This window comes from Desmodus rotundus, chromosome 3, assembly GCF_022682495.2.
Source record: "Desmodus rotundus isolate HL8 chromosome 3, HLdesRot8A.1, whole genome shotgun sequence".
Taxonomy (NCBI): Eukaryota; Metazoa; Chordata; class Mammalia; order Chiroptera; family Phyllostomidae; genus Desmodus; species Desmodus rotundus.
In genome coordinates this window covers 200231430-200255079 of record NC_071389.1, presented here as the reverse complement: position 1 = coordinate 200255079, position 23650 = coordinate 200231430, and the positions used below count along the sequence as shown (strand labels likewise).

Genomic DNA, 23650 nt, shown 5'->3' with positions numbered 1-23650 from the left:
GGCGGCCCAGCGCGGAAACCACAGCAGGCCCTGGCGCCCCCAGCATGCGGCCCTGCACGCCCACCACTCTCACCTTCCGGCACGGGAGCCTGGCATTTCGAGCGTGATGATTTTAGGGAGCTCAACAACTTGTGCGCACGCATCACTCATTCCGTGACACAAAACTGTTATTTCACTGAGATTACTGTAAATCGCTACACGAAGAGCTGGCTTGCATGAACAATTAAATGATAGATATGATAAACTAGATTTATGAGCTTTATGTTCCCACAACATAAATTCCTTGAACGACTGAATTCAGCAGAGCTAGAAAATCCTCCCAGGCGCCAGGTCCGTGGACCGGCAGCTCCCCCATCAGCCCCGGACAGAAAGCGGCTGCGTGCAGCCCGACAAGCAAACGTTTACCAGAAGGTTTAATGTTGCCATGGTAACCGCAGCAACTTGTTTCGAAAATGAATAATAGCTCTGTTAGGTGCTTCATTAAAATTTTCCCAGCCCAACACTGCCCTTAATCTTCTGAGTGGAGCAAAAGACTTGCTCAGAACCCACGCGGGAGACTGGGAGCAACGCAGGCCCAGCACAGACGTGCGGACGCCTGCCACGCAGGAGGACGGCCCGTCAGCCGCTCCGAGCAGCCGGGTCTCGCCCCTGGACCGAGGCGGCCAGTGTGTCCGGCTCTCCCCACACTGTGCTCAGCACACTCCCCGTCGCGCCGGGCAGCCCGTGCAGGCACCCACGGGCAGGAAGGCCAGCGTGGGCTCTGCTCTCCAGAGGCACTTCCTTCACACGTGAGGATGCGGTGCCCCCGGCACAGCCTGGGGCCTCTCACCCTGCAAGCAGGACTCCCCTCCTACTCTCCATCGGGGCCACACAAGGACCACGTGCCTGCCACCACGTTCAGATGGACTATCATGCCTGTGACTGCATAAGGACCCCACGTGGCCCGGCTTGGGCCATGTGTAAGGGTGCCGGAGAGTGTGTGGGTGGAGGCACAGGCCGCCAAGAGGCCTTACAGAGACGCACAGAGGTCACGGCAAAGCTGATGGACATCCCAGCAGAGGGACAGAGGAGTGGAAGCAGCATGCCGCCCCATTTCCCGTTCTCGGCAGCAATGACTGTGCAGACCACAGCAAGGACCGGAGGGGTCGGGGGGAGACACTGTCCTCATTCCGACCCCTCCAGTGGCTCCGCGAGAGAACCGCGGGCCGTGGCGTGTCTGCACACACTCACACCACACACCACAGCAAGACTGGCTGCCCGGCACTCGCCTGCAAGCTCTTGCAAGTGACAGACAAAAGAACGGGGAGTGCGAGACCCCGTCAGGACTGACACCCCACCAGTGCCTGGCTCCTGCTCCCGACACCCCGCGTGCTTGCCGGGCACAGCACAGCCTGCAGAGGGCGCGTCTGTGTGGGGAGGACCAGGCGTGGCACCTCCGTCCTCCCGGGGATCATCCCGGAACAAGAGGCCACTCCCTTCCGTTGATACAAGGCAGGCCTGACCTTCTCCAGCCCCCACACCCAGGGTGCCCAACACCCCGAGTGCCGGGCTCACTCCCCGCCTGCCCCTCTTCCTGTTAACACTGACCATGCCCCAGACAGATAGCAACTAAGATGGCCCCCCTGAGATGTCGGAGGGAGAACTTTCCAGACGTCTCTAGGAGTCAACCAGAGGATGCACGACCCTCCGAACGCTTCCCCCAGAACGTGCGGCAGCCACACTGGGTGCTCGTTCGTGCGAGGGCTGCCTTTCGGGAGCTGGCCAGCAGGGCCTGGTCAGCATGCGCGTCAGCTTCGTGACAGAGCCCAGAGCCCCTCGCTCACGGGCACCAGGTGAACGGCCCACAGAGCGCCATCTGGGCTGGCCACGCGTCCCTGCCACCCTCGCCTCGGCGAGGCAGTGGCCGTGGCTATAGCACGGCAGCAGGGGCAACGAGAACACCGCTGGTGTTTCCTGCGCGCTGCCCCGTGCGGGAGCAGGTCAAGCTGCTTCTGCGCCCCTCGCACACCCACCCTCGCCCCCAGCCGAGGGCCCCGAGGCACACAGACTCGATCGGCCACGCCCCTCGCCCTGCCTGTGGGCAGGCAGCCAGACGGTGAGGAGTCCTCCGGCCCCTGAGACCATCCCACACACGAGCACACTGCCGTGTAGAGAGGCCGAGAGCCCGCTCGGAGCTGCAGAGTAAGGATGGGGGGGCAGCCCGAAACCCACGGTCGCCCTGCTCAGGCAGGACCACGGGCATCTCCCACTGACGGCCAGGGGCACACACAGCATCCACCAGGCCACACGCCGGGAGAACGGGACCCAGAGGAGCCAGCACTCCCAGCCCCCTGTTCTGCTGTTCCCGCCACCCACACCTCACCCAGCTCCCCGCTCACCCACAGCACCCAAATGCAGTTCAATTCACCAGTCACACTGTCCAGGCCCGGGCACACGGACAGTCGACCCCATGCTGCCCGTCAGCCCTCGACAGCGCCCCTCCGCCTGCTGTCCCGTCCACACTCAGCGCACGGAGCTTTGTGCCTGAGGGTCGTGCATTCCACGATGTAAGGTCTACCTCTGAAAATAGGTCAGTCTACTCAGTGACATGCACGTGTCAGCGTTCAGGGGTGACTCATCTCTACGTCTTCCTTGGAAACTCACTTTTTAAAAAGATCAGTCACTGGGCGGACGGAGAGCCGGACCGACAGGCAGACTGCATACTCCGGCCTGTGGGCAGCACAGGTGATCCCTGACCCATCTTCCAACTTCTCTCCGGTTTTGAAGTGTCTCGCGATCAAAAGCGAAAAGTAAACTGCCGGCTTTGGACTCCGGCAACTGGTCAGCCTGTCTGGAGTTGGGCCAAAGAGTGCTGTCCATCTCGGCGGCCCCCGATCCTCGCAGGACCCTCGCAGGACCCGCAGGCAGCAGCTCATCTCTGGGCTTCGACTCGCAGAGCGCAGAACGGGCGGTGCGGGTCTCCTGTCAGGAGAACGTGCGCTGCTGGTAACGACACCTGCGGCTTCCAGACCCCCCTGTGCCTGTTTCACATGGGATGGATGTGGACGTCGTCTGCAGGGGCCAGGGATGTCAAACACATTTCAAATAAAACGCTACTGAAACACCGTGGGGGCACCTGGCCGGCGCCCCTGGGGACCGGCGCCCAACTCCCATGTGCGGCAGTTCCGCACACGCAGTGCCCTGCTCCAGAGCCCAGGCTCCAGAGCCCAGAGAGCACACCGCCGCTTCAGAAACAGCCTGCGCGGCCCACCGACCTGGGCCCACGCCCCTTTGCCGGCGGCCACACTCTCCTGAAGGGCCTCCTGACCGCCTCAGCCAGGCTGCCCCTGCTCCAACACTCGGCCTCTCCAGTTGCTCCTTGAGACTCATCGCCCCCGAAGCTACCGAGTCCCCGAGGACAGAGACAGGTAGCTCAGAGCCCTGCAGGCAGGCGGGTGGCACTGCCCAGCACAGGATGTGCTGGGACGCCGTGAGGGACGCCGTGGCCAGGACTGCCTCCCCGGAGACACCTCTCAAGTCTTGCATTTCTTTGTCCCCAGCCCTGGCCTCCCTGAGGGCATCACTTCCCGCCCAGACCACCCAGAAACCAGACTCACCTCCGCACACAGCCTCCCACTCTGCCACCAACCAGAGTGTGTGTCTGTAATATCCCAGCGCGCACCCCCAGCTCCCGAGAACGCGCTTCCCTACAAGGGTTCCACGTCCCTGTCTGGCAAGGCTGGCCTTGGCCACGTGCCCTCTCTGGCCAAGGACCGTGCGTGGGCAGGACGCACTGCATCCTGGCAAAAGTGTCGGGAGGCTCTGGGAGCTACACCAGCCCCTCGCTTCCACCGGGGCCTGGAAGACCACCCCTGATGGAGACTGCGTGTCTTCCCAACGAGGGCCTGGGCTGCTGGCCGAGGGCGCACGGCGCGGCCTGGACAGAGCCTCCACCCGCCTGCCACCCCACGGAACAGGCACCCGTGGGTTTTCGCCCTCAGGAGTTTGAGGGCTGGGTGTGAAGCTGCAGCGGCTGGCCCATCGCTCGGTGCAGACTCACCGGAGGCCATGGGGAGGGGGAGGGCCAGTGTGGGTGGAGCTGGGAAGCCCACGTGATAAGCACTACGTGGTGAACAGGGCTGCTGCCCACCCAGCACATCCCCTGCTTTGGTGAAGTGGTGCCCCAGCAGCGGCGGCCCTGCCCACCTCCCCACCCAAATGCCCTGGAGCACTGTCAGCATCCCTACTGGGCCCACACCTTACCCAGCACGCTACATCCATGTTGCCAAGGGCACACCTGTCTCCCCAGGTGAGGCAGCACCTGGCGTGGGGAGGCCGGCAGGCCGGCAAGGACAGTGGACTCCGGGAACACACCTTTGAAGAAATTCAGAACCCCGAGCTTACTAAGCACGGCTCACGACGTGGACTGCGGGGTCCAATGGCACAGGAGGCGCCCCCTGGCCCCGGCCAGACAGAGGGCGCTGCTACCCCATTGGCGCCTGTCCTGGCTCCGATCCTGGCCAGAGGACTTGCACGTGGAGCTGGGGGCTGTGCTCCTCGCCCGAGGCGGGGATGGCAGTTCCTGCCGCACGGGCTCTTTCGAGCACGAAACAGGACGTGAACCACTCGAAACAGTGTCAAGGTCAGTGTGTGCGTGTGCACTGTGTGAATGTGCGAGTGACACACACTCACGCTCTGTGGGTGGCACACTCAATAGCAGAAACAAGCCCGCGTGGCCAGAGTGCAGGAGCGTGGCAGCGGAGGGCAGCCCACGGCAGGGCAGGAGGGCAGGCGGAGGCCGGAGAGGGCGGCGTCGGGCATCTCAGGCTAGGACGTCTGGCCTGCGCTCTCCAACTCTCAGGCCACGTGTCAAAGGCTCAAGCAGAAGCCACCACAGGCAGACTGGTGTGGCATTAAGTCCACACACAGACGGTGGGGCAAGAGGACCGTGCCTCCCGCACGGTCCAGTCCAGAGGCGGCAGGGACGTGAGCTCACAGCGGCAGAGGGAGTGGACCAAAGTGCAGGACCAAAGCGAGCTATGTGCAGTGGCCCGGGAGGCGCTGGGAAGGAAACGTGTGACGAAGCAAGAGCGTGAGCAACAAGGAGGACGGCAGGCCTTTGAAGGCTCCGGCCCTGCGTCTTTCGGTCCTCTCTGTCTCCCTGGAGACCTCACAGGCCTCCCTCTCTCCACTTCATCACCTTGATGCCCACCTGCAGCCCACGGGGTCAAGCCAAGCACGTGCCCTCCGGAGCAGAGAGGCAGAGACCGCTGGGCATAGGCACACGAGAGCCCACACTGCCTCTCAGGGGCTGGCCACAGCAGCCCCGCCCCCCAGTTGTTCCCGGCCTCCCTAAAGGCCCAGGGCAGGTCCTCAGTGAGGGCTCCGGAGGCCCCAAGACAGGGTGTTTGGATGGGTGGGGCCCCAATGGGCAGCCACGCCCCACCGCCCAATTTGCATGAGGAGCCCCATGGGCGAAAGAGGCTGCTGCAGTGGAATGCGACCCTCATCCTGGCGGCCCTGGGGCCCCTCAGCAGGCTCCCTCAGAGCCCGGGGCACTGCGTGGACACCACCAATCACGCCACCAAAGCCCCCCAGGAGCAGAGCCCCCACCTGGTCAGCTGGGCAGCGCGGGCTGCCCATGCTGGTGAGGGGCTTCAGGCAGGATGAGGACCACGCAATGTGGGCAGGCCGCCACCTGCGCGGCTCAGACCCACAGCCGCAGCCAGGCCCACTCCGATTCTGAAGGGCTGTCACTCACTAGACACCGCTGGGCACCCACGCTGCAAGCGCAGGCCCACGAGGACGGAGAGCAGGAGGCTCAAGGGTTCCGGGTGGTGACACTGCTGAGGGACAGTCACACCGTGGACAGACAGCTGCAGCAACGGTGACCTCAGACAGGTGCCGAGCCGGCAGGTGCACTCCTCTGCCCCGAGCCCCTCACAGGCTGCAGGGAGCCCAGACAGCCCAACCCCCGGCCCCAGGAGACAGGCCCTGTGGGCCCGGCGGGGAAGACTGTGCCACAGGGTCCGGAGCGGGACAGGAGCTGGACAGGAGGGACGAGGCCACCAGAACTGCAGCCCTCCCGCACCCGAGTGGCAGCCCACGACGTGACGCCTGCACGAGGCGGGACACGCAGGACCACCCGGAGTGCTGCGGCACCGGGTACCTTACGACCAGGTCACGAGGAGCATTTTAACGTGCTGTGCTTCCCGGCACAGAGCCGCGTCAATCAGCCCTGCCACCGACAGAGGGCAGAGTCCCTGCTGACGGCTTCCTGGCGAAGGACGGGAAACACTGCACGTGAGCTAATCCGTCCTCCACCAAAACAAAAAGGAGCTGACCCTGGTCCCCTGCGTTCTCGCTCACTGGTTCAGCACAGCCCCACGCTGGCTGCAGGTCAGGGCCGTCCAGGGCACCGTGGTCTCGACTGGGCCGGCGCCCAGCCCCGGCTGCACGGCTGAGCAGCCTGCTGCGGCCAGCAGGGCGTGCGGAGGGCGGCACCACCACCACCTGCGACGGGCCCGGCACAGGCCCTCCAGAAACTTCCCACCGGTGTTGCTGCTAGTAGGTCGGGGTGAGCGGCCAGCTCCCTGGAACCACCCTCTTCAGGTTACATCACACACGGGCCACACCTGGGGGCAGCTGAGTGTCTCAGACCGACCCTGAAGACAGAGGCATCCTCGTTTAGAACGGCTGACCCCTCGCAGGGCGAGGCCAAAGCAGAGAAGGCCTCCGGACAGGCAGGCCCACACAGCCAGGGATGCCAGGAGACTCCTCAGAACCGGACCTGCAGCGAGGAAGTGGCTCCGCCCGCACCCCAGGGAGGCCTTGTGGTTTTTACTGGATCCACTGAGCACCCCACATGCCAGAGCAGTCACCTGACCAAGTGACCAGTGGTGCTGCCCCTAGAAACTCCACCACCACTCATGCCTGGTTATCGCGTTCCTTCAACTCTAGGGGGCGCTGACTGCCACTCTGATTTGTCAGAGAACGCACATGCTCTACCAGGAATGAGCAGGTTTCACAGGCCAGCACCCCGCCTCCCCGCACCCGATGACCACAGACACGCAGCACCTGTCTGCTTCAGCGTCCCAGCAACCCCGCGCACAGGACGGGGACCCGGAGGAGGAAACCTGCAGGTCACCCATCAGGACCGGCAGGGCCAGGAGCCAAGACTCGGCCCATCCCCTCCAGGCAGTGACAAGAGAAAGGGACCAACCCACAGAGACAGGTGCCATTTCCCTTGTCCCTTTGAGAGCAAGACCTTGGGTGCTGGGACCCTCCGCCAAAACACAGATGCGATGTCCACAAAGACACAGAGGAGCGGTGAGGAGCCTGGTACCGCCTCTTCAACAGGCCCCGGAGCATGTTCCGCCCGGAGAGCGCTGGGTGAAGAGCAGCAGGGGAACGCGTGCCCCGCTCCCCACGAGGGTGGCAACGACGCGGTGGCATGCCCTTTGAAGCGAAATCCACAGGGAGCTGGAGAGCGGGCACGCCGGCCACGTTCAAATCCTGACTCCACCCCTCGGGGCCGTGTGACCTTCCACCAGGACACTCGGAACCTCCTTCTCTCAGGCGTGGTGCGGGCACATCGGCTCGGACTGAGGGGCCGGGATCCCCTTAAGGCCTTAATGCCCGGGCTGCGCCCGCCCTCTGAGGGTCCTCCCGCCCAGGAGTCCCAGTGCAGGCTCTTCCGAGCACCTGCCCTGTGGGCGGGCCCGTCACTAGGCCCCACCTGCCTCACTCGGCCTCCCTCCAGCACCACCAAGGACAAAGTTCTCAACATCAAAACCTGCTCTCACGTACAAACGCCACCACAGAAGAGTGGGCACCGAGTACCAACAGCACAAATACAGATGGCCCCTAATACGTGGAAAAAAGAAAACTCGGCCGAGCCCTAAAAATGGGCATGTGAGCACCGGAATGTATGAGGCAGCGCTGGGTGGGGAAACCTGGGGAAACAGACGCGAACCGACAGGGGTGGCCAAACACACGGCAGGACCCCCCAACGAGGGACCCTGCGCGGCCACGGGACGTCTGTGGGCAGAAGAGCGTTTAATCACAGAAGAGGGCCCGTGACTTACTGCTCAATGAAGAAAGAACACCGGAGTGCCTCTCAGCCTAGACGGACTTCTGCTTTAGAAATGACTTTTCATATTACGTATTTAATGCGTGAGAACAATTTTTATTTGAAACAACTTGTTACAATCTCTTCTCGCAAGGAGGTGTTACATAATTCATAATGATGGAGAAAACAAATTTCCCTGCATCTCTGCTCTGCCTCCAGCATCTCGGGGGAGAGCGCCGAGGGACGAAGCAGAGCTGGCTGCTCTGTGCTGTGGGGGCTGGGGTGGGGGCCAGGGTGGGGGCTGGGGTGGGGGGGCCCTGCTCCGAGCACTTAGTTAACCAAGAGGGGCAAAGCGCCGCACCCACCACCACAAGTGGGACGGGACCAGAGAGTGGAACCCACGGAGAAGAAGCCCCTATAAGAAATTCCTGGTGAAGAAAAACGTTCCTTTTGAAACTTGTTCATTTAGCGGACAACTAAATTATGTGCATGACTATCAAGCTGACCCCTTCTGAGACTCCCAGTCTTCCACAAGGCTTGCTACACACTCAAATAACGTATTTTAAGGCAAAATTGAAGCAAAAGTGTGCTCCCCAAGGAACAAAGGGGCACCGTGCCAGCCAAGCTGGTCCCCCGAGGTCTCCCCTTCCTGCTGATGCCCCCGGCCCCCTCCCCCACAGCCGGTATCCCCTCCCACCGGCACTCAGGCCCGCCCCCAACCAGCCCTGTCCTGTGTCCCCACATCCGCTCATCTCTGTGGACAACCCCTCTTCCCAACGCCCAGCCCCAACCCTCAGGGGCCCCCATGGCGCTTCCCTCACGGCACCTCCGGTCACCAGCAGGCCCTCCTCTGGAGGCTCAGAATGAGCCCCAAACGGGCCCCCATGCTCTCTGTCTCCATACCACCAAGCTTCCCTGGACCTCGACACCCCTCCAAGTCCTTCCCACCTCCCCAGAAAAGCCAGACGGGGTTGGAGAGCCAAAACCAGACAAGGTAGGCCCTGCGTGAAATCTTCCAGGGACTTCCCACCACAAGGCACAGGGGGGCTGTGAGCTCCGACCCTGGGCTCCCTGCAGGCCCCCGCCTCCCTCCCCCAGCCCAGGGCCTTCTGTGCCTAGTGCCAGCTCCCTGTGCTCCCTCTCCTGGGGGGCCCCCAAGGAGCCCACAGCTGACTCCTCCTCTTTCTGCCCAAGCTTAAATGCCACCTCATTAGAGGGGCTGCCACCCCCTTCGCAGGCAGCCCCCCCACCACCACTCCATCCCCGCACTGCCTGGGGGGGCCACTGGGCACCTGACACGGGGCCCAGGAGCCCCGCTCTCACTGTGACCCACACCCCAGGTCTCAGAGACAGAGTCCGACCCCAGGCCACACGGCGGGCTCCAGGTGGAGGGCGGGGGACGCACTGAGCGCATGCTGGACTCCTAACTGAGACACGCCGTCAGAAGTAACTTCGAGTCTCCTCGCACTCCCTCAGTGAGGCTGCAGGAACAACGAACCCGAGCGTGGTTCACAGCAACTCCCCTTGGGGGTGCCGCCCCCCACGCCCCCTGCACCCCCGTGTCCCAGCCGCGCAGCCCCACCCCACCTCGTGTGCAATGAGCGCGGGGCTGTGTGGTCCAGGGGCCGGGAGCTCCCGAGGGTGGCACCTGCTGGCCCTGGTCACACTGCTGCCGCCCCGCTCCTGGGACACACCGGGCCCCCTCAGGGCCTGAGAATGAAGGCGAGGGTCACCGCCACAGCCAGTGAGCAGAGTCAGAGGCGAGGGCAGTTCTGGCTCAGCCATTTCTGCCTGGGGACCCACTGGTCCCCTGGAAGAACACCCTGGCCTGGGCCCGGCCACCTGTTCAGCGGGAAGGGGAGAACCCCCCCAGCCGGACCACCCACGGTCTCTGCTGCACAGCACGCACTGCTCACACTCGAGTCTGAGCCTCTCTTACGGTCCGGACCCCAGCGGCCCAGAGTCCGCACACCTCGGCCACCCACAGCCCCCACGTGTGTTCGGAAAGTCACAGATCCAACGTGTCACGTTGTCCAGGCGGTAATTTTGCCCTGAACTGGAAAATCTGGTCACAGGGCACGCCTGAAGACAGGCGACCCACGGGTCACAGGAGGACCTGTCACCTCACCTGATTGCAGGAATCGTGTAACTGCGCCGGACAGAAAGTGTCTGACTGCCTGTCTGCACGGAGGAGACTCCCATCGAGGTGCGACTGACGCACACCGTCAGACGAGTTTCAGGAGGACAAAGAGTGCTCCAGATGTGCATGCGTGGGGCAACGGGCCTCCCAGGGAGTGGGGGACGTGGGCCGGCCCACGGCCACAGCCTCTGCCCTGTGAGGAGGCCCTAAGGTTTCCTGTCTCCGCCTCTTCCACACGCCCACGGGAGCGCCCCGCCCTGCTGCCAGCCCGCCGCATCACAGGCCGCTTCCCCGGGGCTCCGGGGTTCATAACTGAGCGCGCCCCCGGCCCCCACTGCTGGGCCTGCGAGCCTGGTGGTCCAGTGTGGGGGCGGGCGGCGGTTCTGTTCCAGCCCCACAGGGAAGTGGGATCGCGCGGCATCTGTCTTTCTCTGTCGGAGTTGCCTCGCTTGGCAGAGTGCCCTCGAGGGCCGTGCGTGTGGTCACCAACCGCGAGATGCCCTCGCTCTCGACGGCTGTGTGATGCCCCAATGTGCATGCGTGTGCGCACGCATGCGTGTCCACACACTGCCCTCCCCTGCATCCAACACGCAGGCCACCTCCACACCCTGGCTGCGGCAAACACCGCGGCGGCGCGCACGGAGTGCAGATGCCACCAGGTGCACATCCCCACGTCTCCGCGTCCAGAGCACCGCGGTGGGGAGGGGCCGTGGGTCTCCCCGGAGCTCAGCCTGCGCTAAGACTCTCCCCGTGGTGCATGGGCGCCTTTAGGCAGCTGCAGGGCGCTGCGAATGAGCCGGATGCTGCTGCATCGCACACTCAAGATGCTTTACCGTGTGCTGTGAACTTCGCCTCGACCTGAGGCCTGTGTTTTCCCTGAAAAGTGGATGGTTTTTGTGCCGTCCTGACACTGGCGAACAGAACGCCGGCACACAGGTGCCCAACACCGCCCTGCAGTGCGGGTGCTGTAAAGGGTGGGGCAGGGCACGGCCAAGGGCTGTCTGCCCTCAGCTGCAGGCTGAAAAGGAGGCGGGCGGGACCCCTCCCCCCCCCACCACCACCCCCTCCACCCCCACGGCGCTGGACCACACACAGAGCACTTGTGGGAGAAGAGGGACTGCAGGGTACTGGGGTTTGTGTGCCATTACGGAAGCCCTCAGGGACCACTTGAATTTTTAAACGCTGCATAATGTAGCTTTTTCAATTAAAAAAGAACCTAGCAAACAAAAGTAGAACTGAGCATCACCTGCTCCCAACCTTTGCGTGAGCGGCCCTCCCGTACCCCACCTGCCCCCAGCCCCGACCACCAAGGAGCACTGCTCCTGCCGTAGCTTGTGTTGCATTTTCGAACACTATTAAATACGTCTCGACTTCGATTAAGCACATAAACTAAGTGTTGATTTAGACAGATATACAATTTTAATAACAACTTTAAGTAAAGATCGTTCTGAAAACACACAACCGTTAAAAGTGATGGTTATGAAGACTAGCAACATGGGACAGGCGTCTGACATAACGTTAGCTGGGGGAAAAACGGGTAACAAATCACATCCATCTTCGCGCTGCCTGTGAAAACTCGCTGCGGGGGTCTCCAGGGGCCAGCACGGCCGCCCGCCGCGTGCCGGGCGCACTGCGAGATCTCCTCACGTGCTTCCGGGACAACCCGGAGGTGAGCACCGCGACCCCGTTTACACGTGAGGAAACTGACGCTGAAAGATTTTTTAAAAAACAAAGAAACCGAGGTCACTCTATTAGCAAATGGCGAAGCGTGGCCATGCCTGAAGGGACCCAGAGCCCACACTCTGGTTCCCCCGCTGTCCCCAACGTGCTGAGACTTACGGGGGCAGGGTGACTGGCAGCTGTGGCTTCCCGCGTGCCATCACGTGGTGAATCTCACTTCTGGAACCTGCCCGGGTGACGTGCACGCTGAGTAAGATGGGCTTAAAAGATATCCTCAGCCCTGGCTGGCGTGGCTCAGGGGACTGAGCGCAGGCCTGTGAACCAAAGGGCTGCCGGTTCGATTCCCAGTCAGGGCACACGCCTGGGGTGCGGGCCAGGGCCCCGGTGTAGGGAGCACAAGAGGCACCCACACATTGATGTTTCTCTCCCTCTCTCCCTCCCCTCCTCTGTCTAAAAATAAATAAAGTCTTTAAGAAAAAAGATATCCTTACCTCATTTTTTTAGAGCATGTTATAATGAGAAAAACGACATTCATTTTTAAGCATTTGAAGCAAACTTGAACTTTACCCTTTAGGACCAAATTAAACACATCCCTCGATTTATCTGGAAAGCTTTCACTTGGTATTACTATCTCAGGAGTTGGCTCAAAACCAAAGCCAAGGCCTTCCCTGGCACCACATCGCTCGTCCAGGTGCCTCGGAGTAACGGTGACGTCCTGACGTCCTTCACTCCCTACAAGACCCACCATCCTCTTCACTCTCGGCAGCTGGCCAAACGCTTCTTCTGACTTCAGGAACTGCCTTCCCGCACCGCGTGCCGCGGTGACGCCAAACGGAATTCTTTTCCATCTCCCACGCCTGGCATCTCCAGTCCTTAGAAATCCCTCCCTGTCATCTTACTCTAACCAAGCACAACTTGTCCTCACCAGGCTCCCAAAGACAGACCCCTCGTGTCCCCGCACGCGGAGCACAGCAGTGTGAACCACAAGGAAGCTTCGAGACGCCCGGCTGCTGCCACCGGCTGCCGCAGCCCTGGGCGGGGCTGCCGCCTTTCTGGGGTCCCTCCGTCCCTATAAATGAGGCCCCAGGGAGGCCCAGCCCCTCCCACCACATGCAGACACTGCGAGGGGCCACACCTGGGAGCCAGGCCTTGCGCCCTCCCCAGACGCCTCCCCAGACGCCGAGTCTGCTGGAGCCAGGACCACAGACCCCAGGCTCCTGACCCGGGGAACAGGCCTGCAGTGCAGGAGCCCCAGTCCAGGTGCTCCCCACCGGAGGCCAGAGGCGACAAGGACAACACTGCCACCACGCTGACGGCAGAGCTGCGCTTCTCTTCCCGGAACCAGCCGGTAGGTAGAGGCCACGGCGCCCGGGAAGGGCCCCGAGTCCGCGGCAGGGGCTCTGGGGGTCCACAGCCACAAGCAGCCCCGGGCATCGCGGGGACCGGCCACCTCAGAGGGTGTCCACGCAGACAGACCCGGCACCCTCAGCCCGTGTGCCGTGAGACTGAGTTTCCAACAGAGGGCTGTGTTCTGCTGAGCAGGGGCCGCCGCCCGCTGGGCCCCAGTAAGTGCTGGAGCAAACCACCGCCGCGCTTCCAGGCACAGTACGGATGGCGACACACACTCTGTCCCTAGCAGCTCTGTCCCCAGTCGGGCGGGGGCACCTGCTGTCCCTCCCCACGAGCGCACCACTCAGACATCAGACCTGCTGCCTCACGAGGTCACAGCTCACCGACCCGCCGCCCTCGGAGCCCTCGCGGATCGCCCACCTCCACCTACGTCTCTGCCGCGCCCATCACCAGGGCAGTTCGGGGTCCACGCGTCGGGCCTCTCCTGTCCCACCACCCTGCACACACGCCTCCGGCAAAGGGGGGCGACTGGGGCCTTAACGCCACACAGGGCCAGGAGGGGCAGAGTCCACAATGGCACCCTGACCGTGGTGTTTCCTCTGCTTCCTCGCTGTTTGTCTGAAACACACTCAACTCCCCTTCCCACCTGGAGCTCTCTGGGCCTCGTGGGCCGCGCAGACCTCCGACGGCACCAGAAGGCCCCTGGAGCACAGGCGCTGCGCTGGCCCTGGCCTCTTGCATTTTCCTAGGGAAGGCGAGGACCAGACAGAGCCTCCAGGGACGAGGGGCACAGAGGGGAGAGCCCAGGATGCTGCGGGACGTGGGAGGACAACAGGGGAGGTCACAGCCTGTGCTCCGGCCCTGTCTGGGCTCGTCCTGGGGACTCCACGTAGTTCCAGGCACCTGACACAGAGCCAGCACTCCGTTGTAAGTTCACCCCCACCCCCCATCATCATCGTCACCACCCCCGTCACCCCCACCACTACCCCCATCATCACCACCACCCCCTCCACCTCCCCCACCATCACCACCACCACCACCATCATCACCACCACCACCATCATCACCATCATCACCACCGTCACCACCCCCATCACCCCCACCCCCACCCCCCACCGTCACCACAGCCCCCAGCACAGCCACCATCCCAAAGCCCTGACTCGCGTCCCAGGCAGTCAAACCACCCTGCTGCTCTAGCTCCTGCAACCCTTCCTTCCCACAGCGGATTGCAGTCACTCTCCGCTCTCTCCCAAATCCCCTTAAAGAAACCCTTCCCTCTCGCTTCCCCTGGGAAGTTTAGAGGATGCGTACTGCAAGCGCGCCCAGAGGGCCCGCCAGCCCCTAACACAGTGCACTGGCCACCGGCCCCAGCCCGGCCTGGGGAGAAGCAGCGCCCTCTCTGCTCAGCAACGGTCAGAGAGCCAGTCCCTGGAGGCAGTCGGACCCCCAGCCCTGATCTCCCAAGCCCAGCCCCCAACACCTGCCCTGGGGCTGGCCAGCAAGGACCCCCACTACTCCGCCCACTCCGGACGGACGCAGGGGCGGCCTGCCTGCCTGCCAGACACCCGCCCCTGTCCACTCAGGCTCCTGCCCCCATGCTGCCCTGGTGCTGAGGTAACGACTCACCGTCACACCCACAGCCCCCCAGGGTCGAAGCGCATCAGCACACTTTTTAAGTTCACACCCACTCAAGCCCTTTCTTAGCTTGGATTTCCTTTCCCAGCTCAGCTCTCTGTATGTTATGATGGTCTCAGTTCTACTGGTCTGAGGTCATTCTTTTTTTAAGTAATAAATTCCAAGAAACTGAAATCATCCTGAAACACAAGCGGTTTTTTCTGTCTCCGGGACCAGACACTGGCTATGTGATGGTTTGGGGTCTCAGTTCCTTCTGGGGTGTAGGCGGGGTGCGGGCGGGGCAGGGTGCAGAGAGGGCACAGAGGGCTCGCTGTAAATGCCACAGCCAGCGACGAGGGTTCGAAGTTCACGTCCTCGTTCCTCCACACCCGACACACACTGCGCACCGCTGGAGCCATTCGAACGTTTCCTGGGTCTCTCAACAAGCCTGGAACCTTGCCAGACGGCAGCCACGGGTTCCGTGCAAGAAAAAGTCCCGGACCTCAAGAAACCACGTCTGGTGAGGTGACAGAGACACGAAAGTCTGAGCAGCAAACTCGGCTGGCTTGCTGCTCCACACCCATCCCTTCCTCCCCTGGTACCAGACTCCGATTTCAAAGTGCCCGTGGCCAAACCCACACGAGATAACTTCCTTCTCAGCATCCCGTGCAGCTAGGGTGGCCATGTGACCCATTCTGGGTCACGCTCCGCTTCCCTGGTAAGAATACTGTCGCCACGACGACTGCCTTTCTCCTCGCCATGAGATGAGGGCCTCCACCTTGTGGCCACGAGCTCAGAGCCTTAAAGATGTTGCAGAAAACCAACGCCGCTACTCACCTTCAGGTATCTGGCTGAGAAGAACAAACCCCTATCAGTAACGACGAACCCCAAGTCTGGTTTTCTGTAACCCACAATCAAACCGACCCCTAACCCGCTCCCCTTGGTACCAGGTAACCCGCATCAGCGGGGCAGCCGGAGAGGCCAATGGTCGCTAGCGGGACACAGGGCAGGAGGCACCAGACCGGCGGGGTGCTCGTAACCCCGCCAGTGCCGCCTGAGAACGCGCCATGGGCCAGCCGCCCACCGCTGCATGAGAATAAGGGGTGCAGTCACAGCGCCTGCGGCGCTCCCCGCCCGGGGGCCTGATGGGCACAGCCGTGATGCTCCGTGAGAGGCGAAGGTGACAGAGGCTAAGGGACAAGGACAAGTGCCTCAGAGGGCGAGTCGCTCCCGGGGAGCCTCGCATCCCTCCCCACCTCCTGCAAGCAGGGAAAAGGGCCGCCGGTCTCAGCACTGCTCGGTCCGTGGGGGACGTCCTCGCCTCCGAGGACATGCTGCAGTAAACAAACAGGCAGAGGGCTGGCCTTTCCCAGCGCCCCTCCCCCACGGGCAGTGACTCACGCATGTCCCTGAACAACTGCTTAGGGTGGCGCGCAGAGACCAATCCACTGCGCTGTCTTCGAAGCCACCTGACACGCCTCGCAGGACCAGGCACCGCACCGCCTCTGCTTCCCCTTGCCACTGCCTAAAACCCCGCAACTGCCTCACGTGAACGCTCGGCTTTAGCTTCCTGCTGTTCCCTTCGACAGTTCACAGAGCTCTGAAGAAAGAGAAACCCACAGTCCCCCCAACGTAACAACAAACGTGACTCTCACAGGGCGCCCTTCAACCTGCGCGTGCGTACGCACACCCCCCAAGCGCCTTAAAGGCTTTCCATTTAAGTGTGATTTGGAAGTTCGAAAGCTACCCTAACGGGAAGGCCCACGAGAAGCCGCAACTACCTCAGGGCTCAGGTCCTGGCCCAGAACGGAGGTCCCCGTCAAGGACCCCGTTTCCGTCAACTCCCTCCCCACCGCCTGTGTCACACAGCGCTGAGCACGCGCCTAAGAAAGTGTCTGCAAACCACTTTGACACGTCAGTGATCAGCACCCACGAAGGGACCACGCGGGTGCCGGCTGTGGGGTCAGACGGAGGGGGAAAGGCCAGTGCAGGTGGAGGCGACGGGCCGTGACTGGGCATGGACGGGGGGCCACACGCCCCAGCACTTCCTGTGCAGTGCCTGCGCCCCCCGCACTAGGACCATAGTGCCAACAGGTGAACAAGGGGACTGGGCATGGCAATCACCAGGCCAGCTCAAGGTCAAGGGTGAGGAAGCAGCGGAGCCAGCACTCGAGCAGGCAGCCCATCCCAGAACACCCACCTCGCTGCCACCCTGTGGCTCGACCCCCGGCACCGCCTCAAATGCAGAGGTACATGGGCGGGCTGCAGAAACCAGAGGATGAGTGCAGGCTCAGAGCCCCCCGCAAGGTCTCACGCAAGCTGACCCTCCCGCCACGGCCACACCAGGGACACTCCCATCAGCCACAGCAGCAGCAGCACAAGGGAGGGGGCCCTTTGTCTGCCAGCACCAAAGGAAACACCCTTTCGTGGGAAACGCGAGCAGCACCACCCTCCCTGCGGAGGAAGAGGGTGCACCAGGTAAACGCACGGGCCACGGCAGCTGCGCAAACCACTCCAGGCTTAGCCACGGAACGGAGCGGCTTAGCCACGGAACGGAGCAGCTTGCCTTGGGAGGACGGCAGAGCCGGTCCACACAGGTGACCAGATGATCGGAGCGGCCATCATCAGTGACAGCATCAGCACGGCCCAGCACCACGCCTCCTGCTGCCGTGACCAGGAACACGGGAACACACGGACTGGCCGGGTCTCCAGGAGGAACACGAGACAAGCCTCACCGAGGGACCCGTGCTCTTCAAACCGCCGGCTCCAACCACACGGCACGAGGCTGGGCCCTGCTCCAGGGCAACAGGGAGGACAGACGTGAGGAGCACAGCGTGCGATCCCGCGAGGACCCGGAAGAGCCGGCAGAGGTGAAGGGCGCCAGGGGGACAGCAGGCAGCATATGAGCACGGTACCGGGACGGGAATGCCGCCCGCCTCCGCCGCCACTGTGACTGTGCCGAAAGAACGTCCTGGCCCTCAGAAGCACACGGCAGCATGGCCGGGAGCAGGGTCAAGGCCTCTCACCCTGGCTCCCATGGGCCAGGGGCCCTGGGCGCACAAGGCGCACACAGGAAATGGAGGCAGGCAAAGGCAACAAGGGCGAGTCTGGGAGGACAGCGCCATTCTCGCAGCCTCCCTGTGAGCCTGCGGCTGCGTCAAAATCAGAAGGCTGGTGCCACGCATGCCGGGCCACCTCTGGGAGAAGGCTCACAGGATGAGCAAAGGAGGGGCGGAGCGATGGGGAAGGAGAAGGGCCCCCAATGCAGGGTGACTGTCCCACAGGCACGGGGGCAGAGGGGGGCAGCACCGGAAAGAGAAGGCCACCCTGAGGGCGGCACCCAGACTGGAGCAGCATCTCCCAGCTACAAGACCTCCTTGTGCGGCCCCCACGCAGACGGGGCTCTGCCACGTCCACGGGCCTCCCACTCCACCTGCTGGCTGGGCAGGGCGCTGCTGGTCCCGGGGCCCCCAGCCCCCAGAGCTCAACTCTGGCAGGCCCCCCGACCTAGGAGGGCATTAGCAACGACCCGGAACGCTGCAGCGTCCAGCAGAATGCCCAGCACAGCGTGCACTCAACAAAGAGGAGACACCTGACGGCCTGGAGGCACGCAGGCCCATGCGCGAGCACTCGCCCCAGGGTGTCCGCACGGGTCTCGTGACCCAGAGGCACGGTAGTGCCTGCAGACGGCCTCCCGAGCCTGCCCGCCCCCTGCAGCGCTCACAGCCTGCCACCCTCCGCGCCACTGGGAGACCCCAGCAGGAAGTGGCAAGCTCGGCAGTGGCCTGACGTGGGTCCACAGAGCTGTGTCTGCGTGCACTGAACAGCGCGCCGTCCACCTGCCCGGCCGCGCGGGCTTGCCGAGGGCAGCTCTGAGAAGCCAGGAGGGCACCACTAGGGCTCTGGGAAGAAAGAGCAGGAGCTACTCGGTCCTGTGGCACTGGACGCACGTTAACAAAACCCGCCTGAACAAGGAACTTACCCAGGGACTCGAGTGCGTGAAAGGGCAACAGACTGGCCCTCACCCAGAGCAAGCCCAGTGCGTGCCCTCTACCCTGGGCACTTACCAAGGTCGGTGTTGGGGCCGGCAAGCAGCTGCTTAAACTTGTCCAGCCGGGAGGCCTCTCTCTCACTGAACGCCGAGCTGCCGAGGGTGCTGGGGTCGGGCGCCCCACCTGGTGCGGCCGCCGCGGAGTGGGGGAGAGACTGGGACCTCTGCAGTGGGACGGTGCTGCCAGCACCTTCTGCGGAGGGAGAGAGAAAGGAGGTGAGGGCGGCCGCCCGGCCTCCTGACAGCCATACTCTCCACGAGAGGCCACGCCGGCCCTGGCTCCCCACACTGAGCGGCACTTTGGGGGCAGTAAAGTGAAATGTGTTAACACCTGGGACGGTCACCCCTCCCCTCTACTGCTGGGGTGTCATACACCAGTGACAGACACACCCACATAAAAGCAGGGCAGTGACAATCAGGTAACTCCAGCCCACCGCAAGGCTGGGCAGCAGGCCTGAGGGTCTGCTGGAGTCAGGCCAGGGGGAGGGCTGCCGAGTGAGTCGGAGGAAAGCCCCGGATACCCGTGACGGGAGTGCAGCGCAAGAAGGCACTGAGGACAGAGGCACAGCCCACAGCCCGCCAGGGACCAGGACACAGTGAGAGCTCATACCCACTGTCCCTAGAGCCCGGGACCCCAGTGCCTGACTGAGCCCCGCCGATGTCCCCGAGCTCCATGGGGAAGCAAAGAAAACCAAACCCCACTGTGGGGTGGGGGGTGGGAGCCAAGTGCAAGCTTACCCAGCCCTCGCCCAGGGACCCGGCGACCCAAGGGCTGAGGGGAGAGGTGCATCAGCGGCCCGGAACTGGGGACAGCCAAGGGGAAGGGCCAAAGGCTCTCAGGTCAGTGGACAAAGAGCCACCAGGACCAACAAAAAAACCCACAGCAAGAGGCCCAGGGCTAAACCCCATGGAGCCATCCCATCTCCACACTGAAATTTAAAACGGAGTGAAAAATGAACTCCCAGAAACGAGAAGGAACAAACCCCACGGAGGAAACAGGCCACCACCCACGAGTGGCCAGGCCAGCAGGAGGACAGCACTCCACTCCCCGCTCCTGCCTCCCCCAGCTCGTTACACCAACAGGAGCCCTCAGGCACTGGGGCGTGCAGACCACAGCCTCTGGGCAGAGTCTGGCCCAGATAAGCTTCCAGAAAAGCCTGCAAAAGTGGGCCCAGAGGAGAGAGCAGTGCCCACCCACTTCCCATGGCTCTGGCTCCTTCCCCTCCTTAGAACCCACGCTCAGCCTCAGCCGCACCGCAGGCCTCCACAGGAAGGGTGGCTGCACTGGGTTGTGGAACCGAACCTGCTGGATGTCATTTCTCTGTGATCTTAGCGATGACCCCGGAGACGCTGCCACACCGCAGAAGGACCCACTCCTGAGCAGAGCACACTTCTGGGCCCCTCTACGGTGGGGCAGTGGAATTGGGAAGGCGGAACGACAGCACCATCCCCCAGGAAACAGGGAGAGTGCCGACCAGGGCTTCCCATCACTGTGAGTGGGCAGCAGTGACACCCAGCTCCAGGGCCTGTGGGCGGGGTCCGCCTCTCCAGTCAGCACCCGCCCGAGAGCTGCGTGAGCCCCATCCTGGTCAGCAATGAGGGTGAGCCCTGTGGCAGGTCCCTCCCCTGCGCAAGGCCCGGTGGGCAGGGCCCCGCCTCCAGCGAAGGCAAGTCAGACAGGCCGGGCCTGGGGCTGCCCCTCAGCCGGGACAGCCTCGACCCTCAGGAGACTTCCTGGACACGCCCCGCGCCCCCAAGTCCCATCCGTCTCACGGGGATGGCAGCATCCGACACGCGCCACCCCCCGCTGGAGTGCTGGGCACATGCGTGCGCGGGGCTCTCTGCAGGAGGACAGGTGACCTGAGAGCTGACGTGTGCGAGTGGGAACCTGCAGAGATGCCCGCGCACTCCAACCTGGTGGGGTCGGCTTCCCAAGAGGACCAGGAGCACCCGGCCGAGGGCCGGCTCCAGCGGTCTCACCCACTGTCCACGCCTGTGCCGGCAGCGGTTCCCCGTGGGGTGCCATCCTGGGCACAAGGGGGCTGAGCAACGTCCCTGGCCTCCACCCACATGAGCAGCAGCACCCGGGCCCCACCCCGCCGGGACAGCTCAGACCGTCCCCACACACTGCCTGCCTCGTGTCGCCTGGGCCAGGGCCCGGGGCTGGGAAGCCCTGCCCTCCAGGACAGGCCAAGGGCAGACAGCAGGGGTCCCAGCCCAGGACGTGGCCCAGCAGCCATGCACCCTCTCTGCGCCCCTGCCACCAACCCTGCCCAGCCTGCCGTGAGGGTTAATGAGCTGATCGATGATGAGGGCTACTAAAGTACCTGCCACAGGGTAAGTGACTGATGAAAGCTGGCTGTCACTGTCACTGAGAGTACGCACCACAGGCCTGCCCAGAGAGCAAAGGAAAGATGACCCACTCCAAGGGACGCGTAGGCCAAGGGCAAACAGTCCCCAGGCCCCTCCCAGCACAAGCTGCCTGGAGCGCCCTTCCCTTGGCCCTGACCGGAGGTAACCGCCCCAAGACTCCATGCCGCTGGAGGGAGGCAGCCCAAGCCCGCCCCAGTAGCTCCCCCAAGCACACGCCACAAGTGCACAGGCTGAATGCTGTGCCCCCCAAACTCCCGTGATAAAGTCCCACCCTGTCACGTGATGGGGTCCAGAAGAGGGGACTTTGGGGAGTGATCAGGATGAGGTCATGGGGGGGGGGTGGAGGGATTCTTTCAAGGGGATTAGTGCCCTGGGAAGAGTCAGGAGACAGCCGGCCGCCCACCTCTGCTCCCCACTGTGTGAGGCCCGGTAAGGAGCCAGCCGCCTGGACCCAGGAGGGGCCCTCCCAAGAGCCCATGGTGTCAGCAGCACCGGGTCTCAACAGGCAGTGAGCTGACTCCGTGTGAGGGTCCCCCTCGCAGCCCCAGGCCCACCAAGAGGCCCCTGGAGTAACTGCGCAGTCCCACCCCCAACCCTCTGATGCAGGAAGAGCCCCAGCAGCAGGAGAGGGCCAGAGGAAGGTGGCTGCAGACAGGCCCCGCCCCCCAGGGGTTTATGGTGGGAATGCAGCAGCCCCCACCCCAGAGGCCCTCCACCCATGTTGGCGTGTCCCTGGAGGTGTCACTGGAAGCTGCCGAAGGAGGTCCAATCAGCCCTCTGAGCATGCAGCTGGCCAGGACTCCACTGGACATGCCCCCCTGGAGCAACGGACGCCTGCCTAGGAAGGAGGAGGGTCCCCGGGCCCCAGTGCTCATGGTGGCCTTCTCACACCCAGCTCCCGAGGAAGAGAGAGGTCCTCGGCTAGGGGGACAGAGAGGAGTGCAGCGGCTCCTCCTGCCTGCCCAGGAAGGCCCGGGCCACCTGGTGACAGTCTTGAGGGTCTTTAGGGCGGGGCCCGACTGTCCGCAGCAGAAGGATCACCTCCTTCTACAGGAACGCACACCACCCGAGTCCCTGTCCCACCTGCGGGACAGGACGTGTGGCTCTCGCTGACAGACTTGACCAGCCGAAGGTCCCCGCTGGGGACGGGCGGAGGCTCCTGCTGCTTGAGCTGCTCCTGCCGCTGGCTGTGGCTGCGCAGGACGCGGTGGGCCGTCTCCATGACCACCTCGGTGTTCAGGCTCTCTGCCGCCATGGCCAGCAGCTCGTCGTCATCCTCGCCGGCATCCCAGGCATCGCTGGTGTTGCTCTCGAACTCCTGGAAGGTGCTGACCCTCTTGGCCTTCACGGGGGTGGGGGGCACCTTGGGCGTGGCCTTGAGCAAGCTGCAAAGCACAGGCAGTCTTACCGGACGCCAGAAGGGAGCCCCCCAGGGAAGAGGAGCATGGTTTTCAGTGTCGCTGGAGCTGGGAGGGCGGGGAGAAACACACGCAGCTCATCCGGCCAGAAAGGCCAGGCACAGCCACTGAGGATTCAGGACAGGAGAGGGGAGAGCGCCCTGCTGAGCAGCTCTGCCTGCGACAGAAGGTACCCAGCCGAGCCCAAACCTCACCTGGCCAGGGCCCACCTTCCCGCACCACAGCGTCCCCGCCACCCTCCCGAGGCAGCGCTGGGGGTAGGGGCAGAGGGACTGCCCACAGAGCACGGCCTCTGGGGGTATGGACAGGGATACGAGACCCCCACCGTGAGAATGCAGGCAACTTCAGCCACTCTGTGTGCCCCGTAACTCCTGGGGCAGGGCCACCCTTCCCTCCCACCCACCTCTGGTGGGGGAGCCCGACATAGGCAGCCGAGCAGGAGTCCATGCAGAGCAAGGGAGACAAATCCCCTCTGTCCAGGCACCAGGCCAGGCATGCCAGCAGAGGGCACCAGCTCTGAGCCGTGGCTTCTGCGTCTGCCTCTGCACAGGGGACACGCTGGACAAGGCCAGCAGTGACTCACACCAGCCAGTGCTCGACACACATTTGCTGAACCAACAACCACTCCCTCCCCAGCCCAGGAAGGCCACAGGGCTGGCTGGCGGGCCACCAGAGCCGCCAGGCCACCAGAGCCGCCAGGCCCAGGCCGCCTCCCCTGGGGAGTGAGGCCTCACTTACGTGCCATGTAACAGTGGGTCAAAAGGGGGGTGCTGGGCACCGTACACATGCTGGATGCTGTTTGGAAAGAAAGGGGGGACATGTTAGCTTCTCCACAGCTCCCCTGGGCCCACCGCTGACTCGGGAAAAACACCCGCTCTGAGACACCCAGGAGCCTGAGGGAGGCGAATGCCCGGGCTGCCCTCCAGCCGTCTGGGCAGGATGAATGGCCCATGCAAGCCCACGGCCGGCAAACA

At 63.5% G+C, this 23650-nt stretch overlaps 1 protein-coding gene across 1 annotated transcript in view; it reads right to left on the bottom strand.

Moving 5' to 3' along the window:
- TBC1D22A (TBC1 domain family member 22A) overlaps nucleotides 1-23650 on the bottom strand; it is a 133693-nt gene that overhangs the window by 95278 nt on the left and 14765 nt on the right. The window contains exons 2-4 of the mRNA XM_024579417.3: nucleotides 23415-23471; nucleotides 22342-22643; nucleotides 18902-19078 (exon numbers count right to left, since the gene is read on the bottom strand). Coding sequence (XP_024435185.1) covers nucleotides 18902-19078; nucleotides 22342-22643; nucleotides 23415-23471 — 536 coding nt within the window. The remainder of the gene's footprint in view (nucleotides 1-18901; nucleotides 19079-22341; nucleotides 22644-23414; nucleotides 23472-23650) is intronic.